The 18,038-nt window shown below is 41.2% G+C and overlaps 1 protein-coding gene and 1 long non-coding RNA gene across 2 annotated transcripts in view; both read left to right on the forward strand.

Annotated features, from left to right (window-relative positions):
- LOC145447823 (uncharacterized) overlaps positions 1-4,039 on the forward strand; it is a 245,308-nt gene extending 241,269 nt beyond the window's left edge. Inside the window, exons 2-8 of the mRNA XM_080326098.1 lie at positions 1,845-2,245; positions 2,493-2,528; positions 2,590-2,685; positions 2,886-2,962; positions 3,665-3,726; positions 3,827-3,883; positions 3,947-4,039. Coding sequence (XP_080182224.1) covers positions 1,855-2,245; positions 2,493-2,528; positions 2,590-2,685; positions 2,886-2,962; positions 3,665-3,726; positions 3,827-3,883; positions 3,947-4,016 — 789 coding nt within the window. The 5' untranslated portion in view covers positions 1,845-1,854 and the 3' untranslated portion in view covers positions 4,017-4,039. The remainder of the gene's footprint in view (positions 1-1,844; positions 2,246-2,492; positions 2,529-2,589; positions 2,686-2,885; positions 2,963-3,664; positions 3,727-3,826; positions 3,884-3,946) is intronic.
- LOC145447847 (uncharacterized) overlaps positions 1-18,038 on the forward strand; it is a 287,550-nt gene that overhangs the window by 193,049 nt on the left and 76,463 nt on the right. The window lies entirely within an intron of this gene.

Below are 18,038 nucleotides of genomic sequence, written 5' to 3' on the forward strand. Positions count from 1 at the left end.
ATTCATACTAAAATACAGAGCTATAATTATGAATTGGAAGTAAATCGCGCAGAGTGCGAGAAAATTTTTCAGTTGAGCTCAGCGTCGCGATCCCCTTCAGATGCTTTCATGACCCCAAGGGGCACGGGTCCCCCAGGTTGAGACCCACTGCCTTAGAATTATCATGGTGAAATATAGCCTACTAAGAATAAGTTTGGCACCGGCGTGTCTATTTTTCGACATGCCGGTACGAGAGAAGAGTGCCGTAATTGAAACCACGATATATTACATATTAATCGTGCTAGGTCGTTGTTGTTCATTTCTGTGAATAGATATTGTTCGTACAAGTTCATTGATACCTTGTTAAGTTCATTGATACCTTGTTATCTGATATTTATTATATCGAAGACGTCAAAATCGTATATCAAACACCGTAGATAAATATGTTGCAAAATGCACTGTGTCGGCAATTCGCGCGTCATTGACCACTCTCAGATAACGTTCTGTATGTTTCGTTCTGGTCGTCTTCGGGCATAGTTGTTTCATTATGTCAATAGCTAGTGTCCATACACGTCCACACATATCTTCATATCTGATATTAGTTACATCTAAGCTGATCAAAAGCTATGTGATAGGCCGCGTGACAAAAATATCCGCCGAAGCATCATTTCGCAGACACGCGCGTTCCTCATACCCGCCATATACACTGTCGTTTAGTTGGTTTTATTCGTCATAACCAGCTGAAGTTTGTTGCTATGAATAGCGATTGTCAGTTTCTGTTTATACTGTGCTAAAGCAACTATACTAGTTCTATACCGCTCGCGGTTTCATTTGAAAACCGGGAAGCGAATCCCGTCAGACTACCGTACCAGCTTCAAGCACATGGCTGAATACCCGTCACATAACGTGAAATATATCGTGTTCTAATAGGCATACACCTTCATCGATTGTGTCTGTGAATTGTTGTTGTCTATATGATTCTAAATAACGGCTAATGGTAAAGTATAATTCGGAATACATACAATATTACTCAGCGAATATACCTACGCAAAAGCGTGCGTCTGGGTATACAAAGAGCTGTCGTACATCGATATATATCTTACGTTGTAGTAATGATAGGCATTTGCAGTATATCATTATGGTAAGAACTGTAAATATCCGTCTACGAATACTAAAATGACTAATATAGGGTCACAACAGTTTGAGTTATAAGCCTTAGAAGTTACCATACGCGCGCGCATCACTATAGCCATGACTCGCTCTCTCGGCGTCCTGCCGCGAGCTGACTAAGGGTGCGTTCTAGGTGACGTTTTCGAAATGATTTCGAAACCAATCGCGAGAACACGACCGTTCGAAGTGGACCTGGTTTCGGTAGTGGTTTCGAAATCACCGCGTTCCGACTGGTGGTTTTCGCGCCGATCTTCTCGAAAACCCAACCGTTCGTAGTGGCTCTTGCTCGACTACCGAGGGCGTTCGTAGTGGCGCGAAACGCGAAATTATTATCGTGCTAGCAGGCTACTACGAACGTGTATTTTCGCGTTTGTTGTTGACGCGAAACTACCTGTTACAGGTGGTATGAACTTGTCGACATTGGTGATATTGCTTATGGAGGTGGCAGATATTGGATACTGGTACTTGTTCTATTCAGTGAACTTGTAGTTGGTCACGGTCACAGTATATATTTATGTACGTAGTGTGATCTGGTAGTTTGTAGGGGTATATATACTGTAGATATGCGGGTTTTCGTAGTTTATATAGTAATGATATATAGTAATATATAGTAATATATAGTAATATAGTAATGTATAGTTTATATAGTAATGATATATAGTAATGATATATATGAGAGTGTTTTTATTTCACAGAGTTGATCATATGCTAGATACAAGTGTACGGATGTCGAGGGGGACAACTTGGAGTGACAGGGAAGTATTGCAACTGGTCATATCATGGTCCAAATCCGAGATACAAAATATGTTAGCATCAAACCAAAAGAATGCTGATATTTTCAAGATAGTATCCGAATTGCTGTCAGAACACGCTATATATCGAAGCCCAGACTGTTGCCTTAAAATAATCCAGGCCCTCAAACGAATTTACCGAAAGTACAAGGATGAGGGCAACAAGACAGGGGGTGGTGGAGATCGTTATCCACCAAAAGTGTTGAGCCCTGTTTACGAAATCCTTGATGAGGTTCTCAGCACCAAACCCCTCACCAAACCGAAATTGTTGAACAGCATGGAAGAGGGAATTCACGTCTGTGAGGGTAAGCAATTTTGTTGCCCGTCAATTTTAGCGTATGTGTTGGCGGCCGTCGACATGCAATTTGAATTTACAAATCGAGTCTCGATTTTTTGAGAGATCCTAATTAATCTTGAAAATTTCTTCCCGCTGCGCGCGATTCAATGTGACTTCGTTTATCGATTTTAATATAGTGGCGCCCTTTGCAATCATAGCCCCACAGTACAGACGTGAAGGGTATTCACATGAATTATAACCATACTGTTTTTCAGGGAACGGAGAAATCTCAGACGAGGAGAAGCTTAGTGGTAATGCATTTTGATGTATGAATACAGTTGGAAATCTGTCCATGTGTCCTTTTCTGTCCAGGTTCATTTAGCTCCACCTCTACTGATTCACCAAATACTTCTAAAAAAAGGGGAGGAGATTATCAAGACACCCCCATTTCAAAGAAAATTGACATGAGTAAGTTTTTACCCGTTATCTTGCTCAGGTGACTAGTAGGCCTACATTATTCCTGAGGCCATGTAGGAAGTATTAGCTGACGATTTCCATCGATGTTGCATAATATGTTTATAAATAAGTAGCGACAAATTGTCCATATAGGCTATATATATGATGACTATTGTTCCGGATTATTGTATTAAAATCATGCATTTTCATAGGGACATATATTAGCAACATTGTCAAGGAAGCCGAGCATGCGCAGGAAGAGAGAATGCAGAAATGGATGGCTTTCCAAGTAATAAATAGCTTAGTATAGAGTTTAACAGTCGGCGTCCTAAACATAGAAGATATGCGGAAACTAGAAATCGCCAAGTTTATGTATCAGTTCCACTGCGGCCGTTGCCCCGAATATTTCAATGACTTCTTTACCTCGGAATCAAAAGCGCACAAGTACAACACACGCGCGTCCACGTCGTCCAAATATCATATGATCGACCGAAAAGATCATCGCTCTATCAAATATGCCGGACCTGATGTGTGGAACAGTGTCCCGCCGGCCATCCGACAGTCGACGAGCATGTCCACATTCAAGTCGAAATACAAGCAATTACTACTAAATAAATACAGTCCATCCTCAAGATTACCGGGCCAAGACTGACCTATCGATCTCGCTTCCCATGACATGCCGCCCTTTTATTGTCGCTTTCTTTTTCTATACTGTATTCTTTACTTTCATTCAGTGTCCATGCCTCCTCTTTACATCGCCTAGGCCAAGGCGGGTGTCAGATTCCATAGACTACTCCTTGTCGCTTCGACATCTTCCTGTCTTTTCATTGTATCGCATTTTTTGTGGTGTATTGAACTGATAAAATTGCTAATAAACCAATGATGATGATGATGATGGATTTGGAAGTATAAATCATAAAGATTCTTTCCCATATGTATGGAAATGTTCACCTATTTTTCAAGCGATAAGTGAAAAACATTGGTATTTTAGGAAAAGCAAGAAGAAAAAGAGAGGGAACATCAGATGAGAATGATGGAGATGTTGATGCGAGGGTGAATATATTTCAGTTACCTATCAGTCATTTTATTGAGCCATGACAAACTTCGTTTTACTGGAACTGATGCCAATTCTTGACTGCATATATAATTTTAGCCAGCGGACATCGACGCTTACCACAGATGCTCCAGGAACTTCTGCGGCAGAACCAAGGTTCCGAGCAATCATATTTTCTTTCCTGTTCACCGTACCAACTACCTGCACTTATTTCCACAGCATTGTTTCGGTTATCCTTGAGGACGATGGGGAACTGTTTGATACTACTGAAAACTTGCCTGCTGAATAAAAAGTATTTTTCAGGGAACGAAATTTTTCGATTCTGTCTGGCGGCTAGTACTTAAACGCGTTGACAATTCTACATATCAATTCAACGAGGATTAGTATCACAAAAATCGGATTCAAGATTTATTGGATCAACTGATCCCACCGAATTTTTTTCTTATACAATGAAATCAACTAATGCTTCTCTGATGCGTGTTGCAGCTGTATCAGCATCCAGATTTGCATGACTTTCGGCATTTTCTTCTACAACTGCATCCAAATCGTGTATAATGTCTCTCTGCGATTCGCAGATATTATGCAGCGTTACACAAGCGCCAATAATGATCCTTGCGTTGGTTGGACTAGCATCGCATCTTTTTAGGATGCATAGCCATCGAGATTTCAGACGACCGAAGGCTTGCTCCACAACCATCCTTGCTGAGCTGTGTTTCTGAAATAAATAGGCCACTATGTTACAATCTGGGTGGACATAGGATTTTCGAAAACCTGACTGGAGTAGCCTAAGATGTAGCAGTGATTTTATAGTCATCTTAAATCTTCACTGTTTGATGACAATTACTAGGTGGGCACTGTGCAGGACTAAGTAAATCATTTCAAATCAATGACTTTATAGTCAATTTTGAACCTCAACTGCTCCACGATAATTTTAGCTGTGCCCTTGGAAGCAATTTACCAACCTTAGTGCCACATCTCATCCAATACATCTTGCTTACCTTGTTAAAGGCAGATTTATTTTCTGTGTCACAAGTTTGAAATGGTGTGACACAGAAAGTCTTGAGAGGATATGCAGAGTCGCCAAGAAAATAGTATGGTATTTTAATACCTTCGTATTCCATTGGACTCTGAAAATAGATTCGTTGTTTGAGCAATCAGCATGAGTGAGAAACTGAGTATAGAATAAATGCTAAAACTTCAAGGACATATACAAGGGAATTGATAAGAAGTCAGTAAGTAGTAGATAAGTAGTATATCAGCTTCATTCGTAACAAAAATACCATAAGATGCTTACATCGGGAAACAATGTACCGCCTTGGCATTTTTCGAACAGCGTGCTGTTGGCAAATATTCTTGCATCGTGGCATTTCCCTGGCCAACCAATTACTACATCAATGAATCTGTTGCAAACATATACACATTTTATCCGAGCAATGCTCCATAACAGAAATCTATACCCTCACCTCCCTCTATAGTCTACCAAGGCTTGCATATTGATGGAAAAGAACATCTTCCTATTGAAATAGTCGTCCCCATCTAAATGTGGCCTCGGTATGGCGATGTGGCAACCATCAATCGCACCTATGCAATTCGGCAGTCCTCTCTTAGTTGAGAATGCCAAAGCTGCTGACTCTATATCTCTTGGAATCCGAACACATGTTGGCATGACTCTTTTCACTAATATTTTGCAAATTTCAATTGTGATCTAAATACAAAATGTATGTTAATAAGAAACACATTTAGAAACGAATAGGTAATATCACCTCAAAAACAGTTGTCTTCCCAAGTCCAAAGTGTTCGCCAAGAGCACGGTAGCTTGGTGCACTACCAAGACGCCACAATGCTATGGCAAGTCGACATTCCACAGAAATCGGAATGCAAAAGTTTGTTTCGACAGTCAAAACATGTGGTTTTATCATGCAACACAGCCGCTCAAATGTTGACCTATTATTGACAGTGCTTATAAGAGAACATGTATCACAGTATCAAAATACCATTTTCCACTCACTTGTTTAATCTTAAATGGTACCTATAATCTGCTACGGACCATCTTGTGAGCACCCGCTCCCAGTAGTTACTGTTTGCTTTCAGTTGTCGTGGACGACGTACTGTGCCAGTAATACAGCAAGCAATCAAGTGTAAATGCTGCTGACATAAATCCAACAGTATTTTATTCTGGTTCTTGCGACGAAACCTTCTCCCTTTCAAAATAGTCATTACCGCATACACATGTTGTGCATTTTGACTACCGATAGGCCTACTGGACATGCTAAATACTTGATTACTGAAAAAAATGGAGAACTTTACCATCTAACCAAGCAAGCCAACTGTATATTGCCGACTATCAAAACCTCTCATACCTATCATCTACACAGACGTGGTATACGGACTGCACTAAGAACGACAGCGCCTCGGCGCCGGTTTGACAATCACGGACGTCGAATCACGTCTGCGTTCCAAGTGACTAGTTCTTCGAAATAATTACCAAAACACCTGTCGTTCGTAGTGGTGGCGAAAACAGGCCTTGCGTTCGTAGTGAGGTGTTTTCGGCATCAGACTCGAAAACTTTTGGCACGAAACCGCACCTAGAACGCACCCTGAGCCTATACAATACACCAGACTGTATGGTCGTCGAATACCTATACTAAGGTTCATAAGGTCCGCAATTTAGCATTTCTGTTTCCAACAAACGTTTTCTCGGCTTGCTCATGATATAAGTGGTCATACACTGAGCTCGAAATGATTTGAGTGGCGCAATCGGATCCGCGTTGAAATTCTGAATCGAACGCTACCTTGTTTACCGTGCTCCAATCCCATTAAGGCAGTTTTTCGATTTTGAAAATTGAAGTAAAATTTTTCGAAAATTGCAGCCGATGCCATTCGGTTAATAAAGTCCCCGCATTAATTCGATTTTTAGTACGCATTTTATCAATATTTTAGTAAGTTTCTTCAGACTATCGCGGGCCGCACAGTCTAGATATCCCTGAAAGAAGGTTTGGTTACTTCTTGTGACTTCAATTGTAACGGTATAATTCGCTACTTTGACTTTACTTTGAATCTGGATTAGGCATGTGAGGTACGTTTAGGCTGCGTAATCTCGGCATGTTAACGAATGGGCTTGATAGTAAACGAATTTCAGCTTCAATTTATACATCCTATGGTTTTAGTCCATACACAGCAACATTAAAAAGTAGGTTTTATATTTTCAATTTCAAGCAACCTTTTGCGGGCCGTACAGAATAGCTCCGCTGGCCGAATTTGGCCCGCGGGTCGCACTTTGCTCAGACCTGGTATAGGGTATCTTGGGTTTGGAGTGGTGAATAAGACTTTAGATTAGTTCATCATCTCCAATCCACTACTACCATATGCATCGTAGTGCTCCGACAAGGCAAAAGTTCGTTTAATCCTGAAAGTCGTCATTTTGTGGCTATTTCCCTGAAAAATTGCGTTAAATAATCCCCAAAGGCAACACGCTTTCAATATCAAATACTGCCGCTCAATATCACCTTTAATTTTTCACGAGTCTGCGCACACTCAACAACTCACTGGCGCGGTCCCTCGGAAAACAGTGCGTAACGACAGAAAAAAAGGTCATCACTTCGGCTTTCTTGTGCGCGGGATACGTTTTTCTGTGCGCAGAGACTTCGTCAGCAGTGCGCGGCCGCGCACGCGCGCAGCTTAAAGGGAACATTGCTCATCATGTAAAGTTTGTTATGCTGATTTCAATAATATACATCCTACCTTTAAAAATTAGGCATTTTTGGAGATATCACAGTGCAAGCTGCCGACTTCTTATCGGGGCGTATTATACTCACACTGTTATGTGCCAAATCGTATTTGGAATATGGACGAAACCGGAATTACAAATGTCCAAAAGCCTGACAATATCATTGCGACGAAAGGTGCGCGGGACGTTGGGAAAATGGCGAGCGGGCAAAGAGGGAAAACTCACTATAATTTGCGCAACGAATGCGGCGGGAGCATACATGTACATTGTACATACAACCTATGATTGTATTTCCAAGAAAACGAATAGCGGACGGGCTAATGAGAAATGCACACATTGGAGCAATTGGCCACTGCACTGCGAACGGCTGGACCGATGATCGAAGTTTCTTAGTTTGTCTAAAACACACCCGCCCTCCCACACCCACTTTTTTTCACGTGATTTTATAACACCTGAGTGTAAGTATCTCTCCTTCCTCTCTTGCCCACTCTACTTTTAAAACTTACTACCTTTTTCTTTGGGTAGGCAAATTTATTATAAACAACAACTAAAATCCATTAAACGTAGTCTGCTGCGTCTCCTCGCAGAATATATCTTCTAGAATTTTCTTTGCTTCAGCATTCTCCGCAACCTTCACCATTTCATCTTCCACTCCATCTCCTAGGTCGTCCCATGTCGTCCTTCTTCGGGTGTTTTCTCCTTCGTTTATTCCATATGACGTTGATGGTACGTCTCAGTTGTGTAATACAATTTCGTTTAGATCTTCTGTTAATCCCGTTTTCTTCGTTCATTTCGTCTTTGGTTTCGTGGATATTCTCCGCCATTTTTATTACGTCTTCATTGCAGTCTGCTACTGCAAAATCCCGCTCTTTTCGCATATCTATTTTTCGCACCCAGATCACCTGCAGCTCGTCTGTTGTTGTGCTTGTTATTCTCCTTCTTTCCTTATCTTCCTTCTTCTTTGGAATTTCCCCACCATAAATCTTCTTTTTGCTCCTCCGGAGTCCGCTACCACTCCGAATTTGTCCACATTAGGTAGCTCATTTGATGTTATAAAGGCTATTGTTACATCTTTGTCACGTTTCGTGCTGTACACTTTTACTGTCCAATTATCCTGGTGCATTCTGTTCTTTAATATCTTCAATAATTCTTTCTTCTCGTCATTTTTTGTTCTTGGCCACAGGTCGTAGCTTCGTCTACACGTCAGTTCTGACACGCCCGTTTAGCTTAAACTCTTCAATTAATGCCATTGTGTACAATTTACCCAGCAAACGCGATGATCCACAGAAAGCGTCAGTTGAGTCGTCTACTTTGACCACACAGTGATCTATTCCCAGCTCCAGCTGCCCCACTCCCTCACTATCGTTTGGGATAATGGATGCCAATTCTTTCGGGAACAATAATTGTCCCAAAAGTGTCTTCCCAGCTCCAGCTGCCCCCTCCAATAGAATATGGGGGCCTCTTTTTACTTCGCCAGATCTTGCTCCTAGCACGCTATTCAGCAGTGCGCATTCTGCTTCCTTCGCAGTTATTTCTGATCCATACATACTCCAGTCTGCGTTGTGTAAAATCTTCATGATTATACTATACGCTTCCATACCAGTCATGACTGGTACTTCTCTGTTCTTTAGTATCTTCAATAGTTTTTTCTTGTCATTTTTGTTCTTGGCCACAGGTCGTAGCTTCGTCTAGCTGACACGCCCGTGTAGCCAAACTCTTCAATTAATACCATTCCCGATCGATCAGTGGTTTCCCGTGCTTTTTAACTATCCATTTTAGTAGATTCTTGGGGATGTTCTCGATATCTATTTCCACAGATACCGTACGTAGTCTTCCTTGGTTGCTTTTAACGGCTTCAGGTATACATCTTGTAATTCAATGCCCAATTCGTCGATGATTTTCCATATTTCGGTTTTTCTCGCGGACCAAATCTGTTGGTTTTGTTGGCCCGCTGGTCAAATGATGCCACGGGCTACACAGGATCCACCATCGTTTTCTGCAGGCCCTATAAAGATCTTCCAGTTTCCTATCTCGTTTTCGTATCTTGCGAGGTTTGTCGAGAAGCACCATACGCGACCACGCTCTCCATTTCGGAATTTCCCGCTACGCTCTCCGACCTAACGCTTTCGCTTGTTCACGATCTCTTTTAATCTGGATATAATTTTTCCGATTCTTTTCGTCTTTGACTCAAATCGGAGCTTCAAGTTCATAAAAGACAAAAAGAATCGTAAAACTCCTTCATATTTCGTATCTTCGTTTACCACCTCTCTCGTAAATTTCACTTGCTTCTCCGATGAGCATATCAAGACTGTCCGAAATGACCGATGAGCCAGACCCACATGCCGAAAATGCTAACAACTGCCAAGATAATTCCTCCACTACCGACCCAAGTATACTTGAAGTGGGAGGAACCACCAAAACACGGATTGTGAGGTAGTTAAATCCACTCCCATGCCTTCAACTTCAAAAAAATTCGGAGGCAAGGGAAGGAAGCTATTGACGAGCTATGTTCGCCGGTTAAATCAGTCACAAAACGAAAAAGATCCAGGAAAGCAGAAAACTCAGAAGTGCTTACGTCATCACCTTATCAAACGCTCTGCAAAAAAATTAAATCATCAAAGCCGGTTACTAAAACGCTCTGCAAGAAAAAATTAAATCTCTGAAACCGGTTGGAAAGAGATCGAAAAAGGAGAAGTAAAAATGTCCACCCAAAAACAAAAGAGGCGAAGAATGGCCTTGCTTGATTTGCAGTGAGCCGTTCCGTAATAGTAGGCCCGGGGAAAAATGCATTCAGTGTCTGATTTGTCATTTATGGGTAGTTGGGTACATCAATAATGTACGCTTGGACATCATTTGTCAAAATTGTGATTTTGCGGACCACGACCTTTCTGACTGACTTCAGCACAGTATTTGCCTTTGCACGTCTGATTTTAGATTTTTGTCCATTACCTGTTTGGGTTGCAACATTTGTATAGGATCCGATTTATGATGGGCATGTATAATTGCATGCGAATGAAAAAGAAATCCGTAACAGAGTATCACTGGATAAATTGTAAGACCTAGTAGGGCAAAACACCTTCGTGTGCGTTTTGACGAACATGGATGAGTCATGATGTTACTGCTGATAAACTTTCCATACATAAGCTTTCCATACATTCATATTGAATTAGGTACGATATCTCGCGTTGATACAACTCGAATAGCACGGAGGATTTTATGGCGTTTCTCCCTTACAATAGGCGTTTTGACCCACTCTACCCTACATGCTACAATTGACAGGCCACAAGTCCGGCAGCAGGGTGAAAATATTTGCCATAATGCGAAAAAGCACCGCAATTATCTTACGACACAACATTTTCAACATTGGGACTTTTACACTTATAGTTGTTTGTCGGAATGTGCTATTGAAAAGTGACGCAATCTATACCCCGTTACATTTAGGATTCATGAACACAAGTATTTCTTACGTCATTGTTATTTCATCAATGTCGTATTCAGTGGTATGGGATTCTCAAAAGTTACCAATATCCCCATTGTCATCACATACAGAGAAAAGGGAATACCAAAAGCATTGCGAAATCACTTCCCAAATCTCACCAACGTCATTTGCAGTAATCACATAATACGTGATGTGGATTTCTGGATAAAAAAACATGGGTGCACTTCAGATGATCTCAAAGTACATAAAGATGATATCGCGCAATTGATAGCCACTCAGAGTACGGAAGTACTTTTGGACAAGTCCAGTCTTTGGAAAGCAGATGGGCAGAGTCTCTCAGAGAGTATTCTGAAAAGATCTTGCGTGGCGATCAAATTCGCCATGGTTGCGACTTCATTGCGAGGAAGTTTCCAGCATTCTCTCAAGGAGCTATCACAAATAATATTTCAGAATGCACTAATTTAGTACCGAGTCCAAGATTGATTATACGGAGTTTCTTACCCCCAATTGTTATACTGATCTCGATTTGATTTTCACCGTCGGTTCTAGTAGAATCGTGCACATATTGCAGCATCGTATTTCCACTTGAAAATGTTCTCACGTCTCCCCAACTGGTAACTCCGGTGGCGGAATTTGTTTTATCGTGTGCAAAATACCTGTAAAATCTTGTGTACGCTAGTAAACATGAACGTGATGAAAAAAGACCTAATCGGTCATAGTCATAAGCGCCACCATCAAAATAATAATAATAATAATAACAGACTCGTGAATATCCAACAGATTCCGGGTCACGTTCGATTCGACAGGATTCGCAAAGGTCACGTTATCTGGCACTGTGCAAGTGTGCATATTCTTCGGAAGGCCTTTAATGCAGAACTGGACTAAAATTACACTTGTGCGCGTGAATAACAGCATAGTCTAATTTCTGTAATTTTGATTCTTCAATTTCAATCATCTCTACCCTTGCCAATTCTTCATTTGCCGCAATTCTGTAATTTGACTGTTTACTGAAATTCAAAACATTTACTCCATTCCGGCAATTTACTCCATTCCGGCAATTTTCCTTCTGAGGGCAGGTTTCTTCCGGATTATGTGTGTATTTACCAGTTTTACTGTGAATAAAGAATATATTATTAGTAATATTAATAATATTTATATTATTAGTAATATTAATAATATTTGGTTAGAACTTCCAACTGACGCAGCACTGCTGTAGATGCCTGCCAAACGATCTAAATATATCGCACCAGGGCCCGCCCCGTATAGGAACAGGCAAGAGAACTCGTCAACTCCGACAACGCAGGAACACCAAAGAGAGATATTTCTCAACAGGGCGCCTGTGCAACTCCGAACTGTGGCTCAAAAACCAGCTCTGCTACAAAAGAGCAAAAACAAGATACACAGATGGAGTAAAGAAGAGTGTGAAGACGTAATGAGATGTTACATTTCAAAAACGGAAAGAGACCAAACAACTCTCCAACCATGACTGCCAATAGCCTGGCAACTATGGGACGCTGTGTAATAAAAAATATCAGAACAAGAACTCGCATAAATCGAGAGCGAAATTTGCAACAAATCATGAACATTCTGAGGCCCTAGAACAGTGGTTCTCAACCTGGGGGTGCGCCCTCCTGGGGGGGGGGGGCGTGGAAGCATCTGAAGGGGAGGAAAAAAAATTCACGATTTACCACCAATTCACGCGTGTATCTATAAATTTCATATTTTTAAATTCTCTCATCAACAGTCATAACCTCCCATGCCATCATACAATCTGCTGGGGTTGCTAGCATCCCAGTTGAATTAAATTGTGATATGACGATATGGGGGGGCGCGGAATTTTTCACTATCTTGAAGGGGGCGTGTCTGAAATAGGTTAAGAACCAATACCCCAGAACTTCAATTCATCCAAGATCCGCAACAACCACTTGACGACCCGAACTGCACAGATGTAGAATTACGAAATACCATCGAGCATCCGAATGAACCAACAACATCTGACTTTGGGGACATGGACACGGAATTAGTAGAATTGGAGATCAAAAATCAAATTATCGACCAAATGAACTCCACATTGGATATAAATGACCGAGTGCATTTATTAGGTGACCTACAAATTACAAAGAAACTGAGAACTAGTATTGCAGTAGCGAACAAAGTTTTGACTGAAACCATACCTGCCATTGTAAATGAAAAACAAGAAGGACCACAATGTCCCTTAACGAACAACAACCTCATTCACAGCCTCATTGACAGCACTGAAGCAGTTATATCAGGTCTTGGTATCTTGCAGTGGTTTTCTATCAACAAACAGGCAAAGCCATACGCAAGCTTGGCAACGTAGAATTGAAAACAAAATCGCAAAACCGAGGTGGCGAGGTGTAATGTTGCGATACTCTCAGAACTAAAAGGAAATGTTTCCCGCAAAGTAGAAAGAATAGAACTGGAGCACCAAACCAAACTGCAGTCAACAGAAAATGTGACAATGTTGCAAGAAGAATTAAAAATGAAAATATGCGCCAAAGCACAATGATTGAAGCGATTTAAAAAACGAGAAACGCAATACCGCCAAAACCTGTTATTTGGTCGCAAACCTGGCCAATTTTTCCGAATGATGAAACAGAAGTCAAACCACAAAATTACCAGCAGCACAATACCAGCCACTGCAGATGTGAAATCATCAAGAAGTGAAAACACTAGGGGCCCGAAGAACTACGAGCTCAATAGCATCTCCTGACGTGAATTTATATATTTCCAGATGGATGATGACGAAGTTACTGCACAAGACCTAGTCGTTATCTGGATTTGAAACATGATAATTAAGCTTATTTGATATTTGTAAGCGAAGTTAAATATAAAAATATAAATGTATTAGCTTTGTAAGAGCTAAAACGTTAAAACGCACGTCTGCAGAATGATGTTTGTGATAGAATATCTGGCCGTGCGAGCTCATTTCAACTGTCCAGAGATGCCACTGAGATATTTTGGGAAAACCCAGTATAGGGAGTTCAAACTTTCAATAGTTTGAGTGCTATCGATATCGATGCGGTATAACTGGCAATATATCTCGTGGATGGGATTTTCTAATTTACACTCTCCCTGTGCGAAATCCTGTTCGCGGTAAATGTTCTCCGCCTGTTGCGTCGTGCGTCAACTTGATAGACATCGCGGAATATTTCGAGCTTTCTAAATAAATTCCTTGAAGTTCGATTTCAGCTGACTAGGAGCCGAATCCATCCCGTCAGAATTATCATTGATGGAGCTGCTGCAATGTGGAATACGCGGTTTCATAGTCTTTCACGCATGGAAATCGCACTGCTTGGTTCACTATATTTCAGGAGCCCAATTTAGGAGCTGAGTCAAGAAATTTGTTGAGATTTGATGCTGATTACTAGGATTTGATTATTGCTATGCTGATTACTATGATTTGATGATTGCTTTGCTCCAACTTTTTTCCAGTGTATGACCAAAGAATAGGCTTACCACATTTCGGAAATCAAAAAAGAGGACACTTTTTCAGAAATTTGCAACTTGCAAAACCGGAGTGAAATTCTCAAAAACCGGTTATTTTTTCCCACTTTGTGATCGGTTGACTAGAAAAAAAGGTCATCTTTTCCGCTCAGAGCTCAAAATACCATTTTTCTCTCAACATAGCCAGGTGGATGACTAAAAAAGGTCATCTTTTCGCTCAGAGCTGAAATCACCTTTTTCACTCCGAAATACCCGCCGGAGCTTCACTTCTGTGCTAATTTGCGGCATATCACTCGCAATTTGCTCTAAATCTGACCTAAATTTTCAAAAAAGAGGACAAAACCTCAAAAGAGAGGACAAAAGGGCGTCCTCCGAGGACACTTTCAAAAAAGTCAGAAGAGGACAAATGTTTTTGTCTTGATGAAAGTTTAATGTATATTTTCGGAATCAGTGGGACAGTAGCTTTCTAATAAGATCAACTTTATTTAATTTGAGCGCTAGGGTCGTCAGCTATGGGATTGGAAATTACGTTGAGTTCAGATTGCTGAGCAGTATTTTCCTCCGAGCAAGCAAGCGTGACGATGGGTGTTGGGTTTCTATCCGTAGGTTAGTTATCTATAGTGTAACGCAACGTTATCTATTACCGCCGAATACTTTGAGAACGGAGAATTCGATCAGTTTGTAGATTTTCGGAATCAGTCCGGACTAAGTAGAATCAAAATAAAGTACATGACTCGTGCGACATTAGGGGTCGTTTATATCATGCCAATCAATCAATCAATCGTCGGATTATATTTTCATCAGCCCAACGCACGCACACACAATGCAATAAGGCAACCAGCATGATTAGTACGAGTTTTTACAGGAAATGTGGCGCACTTGACGAATCCCATGTAGTGAGTTCGAATTAGTGCAACCATATGCCACGGATTTAAATTTTGACGTAACAGTTGATTGACATGTATGGCTCTTTTAGAGTTAAAATGCAAAAATAGGTCCAATATGGACATAAAAGGTTCCCGACCACTCGTGTCCAACGTAGTCGGTTGTTTTTTGACGAAACACACCTCTTCCATACAGGTGATAATATACACCCCGTGGGGCGTGGCCCTACACCCGATGCCATTCGTTTATGGGTGTATTCTGGCAATTATCACCTGATTTTTTAAGGTGAAATTGCCAAAAGTGACACCCAAAATTTGTATCGACTGCAAATCCACCCCTTCACGTGGATAAGTGGGGTGTGATACCCCGAAACTACACTTATTTAGTTTACAGTGCAGAGTCGCTCTTGCAAAGCCGGATTGACGACATAAAAGGATATAAACTAACAGGACTTCGAAATAAGATCGTCACGCCTTCATATGCTGACGACATCTCGATAACTTTAGGAGAAGGGGGGCTGTAGAAAAGCACTGAGCATCCTCCCTCCCTGTGCCCCAGTGCCATAGCCAAAAAGCTAAGGGAAAAGGTCAAATCCTTCATACTAAAAAAAACGAAAAAACAAAGGAATACAAACAACTACTCCCAACCAAGAACCTGGGAGGCTTAAACCTGATCGACATTCCGAGACAAACCGACCTGGCATTCATAAAACCAGGAATCCACTACATCAGGAATGAACAAAAAGCAGTGCGACGAATGGCAAAAAAGGCTAGAACATCAACTTGCCTTCCAATTGAGAAGGTATAAGAAAGAAGCCATGTCCAATAACACACCGCATACACTACTACCGTTTCCACTGGAAGCGGCTCGAAAAAAACATGAAGAAGATGGGCATCAAAACTGAGGACATACACAAAAAAGGAAAGACATATACAAAGACCCTCTAGAAAGGGATCTAAAGAGAGAAATCTCAGACATGAAAGGCACCAATTAGGAGAATATCCACCAAAGTTACCTGACCTAAGAACAAAGGAACTTAAATTGGGATATTGCACAGGGACTCCTCCCAACAAACTTCAGACTTGAAGCGCATCTAGCAACCTTAACAACATATTGCGAACTTTGCGGCCTGAGACCAGAAACTCACGACCACCGCTTCGTGAAATGTATTCAAAGCTCAAGCGTGCTCAACAAAATCTTGAACGCATGGAAAAGCACAACAAACAGGGAAATTAGGACACCAGGAAACCAACTAGTAGTCCGAATGAACCCGTCGAAAACCTTGACACACAGCCGAACCATAGCCTTGATCAAAATAATAAGTCTTCAAGCAAGCAGTGTGGAAGGGACAAAACCTCAAAAAGAAAGAGGGAAAACACATAGACAACGATTGGATAATCAAATCAACCATAATAAGATTGAAAAAAGGGAAAAGACTCGAAAACCAACAAGTAACAGAACAAATTCTCGACGAGCTCGAACATCAGCTTGAAGAGAGAGTGTGATGATAAAGCAACAGTAGAACTGGAGTAAGACCAATAACAGAATATGTGTAACCCCTGACGCTCCTATCTCACCCACGGTAGGGTGAGTTGTGGCCGTCAGGGGACACAATAAAACCTCAAAATGTACAGTGGACGTTTGTCGATGCGCTTGTATCGTTTAGCCTGCCAGCAGACATACCAAAGCCCAGCGATTTCAAGTCCTATGCTTGACAGCGAGTCGGCTGAATGTAGAAGCCGTTGACCAGCCCGGACGCGTAGGCGTCTGGTCAGTTTAAACAGCGACCGTGCACACTGAACAAAACGAAAGCTTTCGATCATCTGTACCTCTACTGGCACAACTATCGAATGTGAGCCAAAATGCATCACTATTGAAGCTTTAAATTCTAGGGATACAGTGGGACATGACCATTTTGCAATCATGTGATCCCAGAAACAGTCCCAAGCGCCGTATGGCCGTCGGAAAGAGCTACCATATGAGCGCTTAGATATTTAGTACAGGGAACGTAGATTATAAGGGCGTTGTGAACATAGGTTCTGGAGAAACCTATGGAACGTTAGCTCGCCCATCGTGTTTCCAGGTACAATGCGTTTGTTGTGGCAACGAACGTCTCTCCTCGCCCTCGGTCTTCTCGAAGTGAAAGGTGCCGCACTGCTAGGTGACGTATCGTATAGTAGGGTGGTCGAATACGGACACCTTTGAACAAGGTTGTGTTTTTCGTTGTTGTTTTTTGATTAAGTGGATTAATCTTGTGACACGCGATGTCGCGCGTAGCGCCGCTCCATCGAAGTATTTGTAATTATTTTAATATTTTAAAATATGTTCCAAAATGGGATGGAACGGACACCCTATGAAAAGTACAATATGTAATGATCTGGTGAATACTTTACACTTGACAACTGGCACGACCTTCATAAATATCAGCCCACACAATGAGAGGAAAATAATCTGCGTGTCCATATTACCCAATCTCCTGCCTACCTATTGAAGAATCAGTCAAACAATGGAAATTGCATGCTCTGAGCAAGTCGGAATGTGAATGTCAAAACTTTAGATAACTCCAGTAAAACTGCGATAACAAAATAACCTAAAAATATCTCTGAAAAACTGCGATAACAAAATAACCTAAAAATATCTCTGAATATATAGATACATCAATACATAAATAGTACTACTAAAAAGGAAGATTGTAAGCACTAAAGCATAGAACTAAAGTAGTAAACAATCAAGTAGAATGTCTGCAAGTTTTAAGGACCAATCATGAGTAGTAGAGATAACTTCAAAGAGAA

The sequence above is a fragment of the Botryllus schlosseri genome, chromosome 10, assembly GCF_051294905.1.
Source record: "Botryllus schlosseri isolate E-star chromosome 10, Bs_hap1, whole genome shotgun sequence".
Classification (NCBI taxonomy): Eukaryota; Metazoa; Chordata; class Ascidiacea; order Stolidobranchia; family Styelidae; genus Botryllus; species Botryllus schlosseri.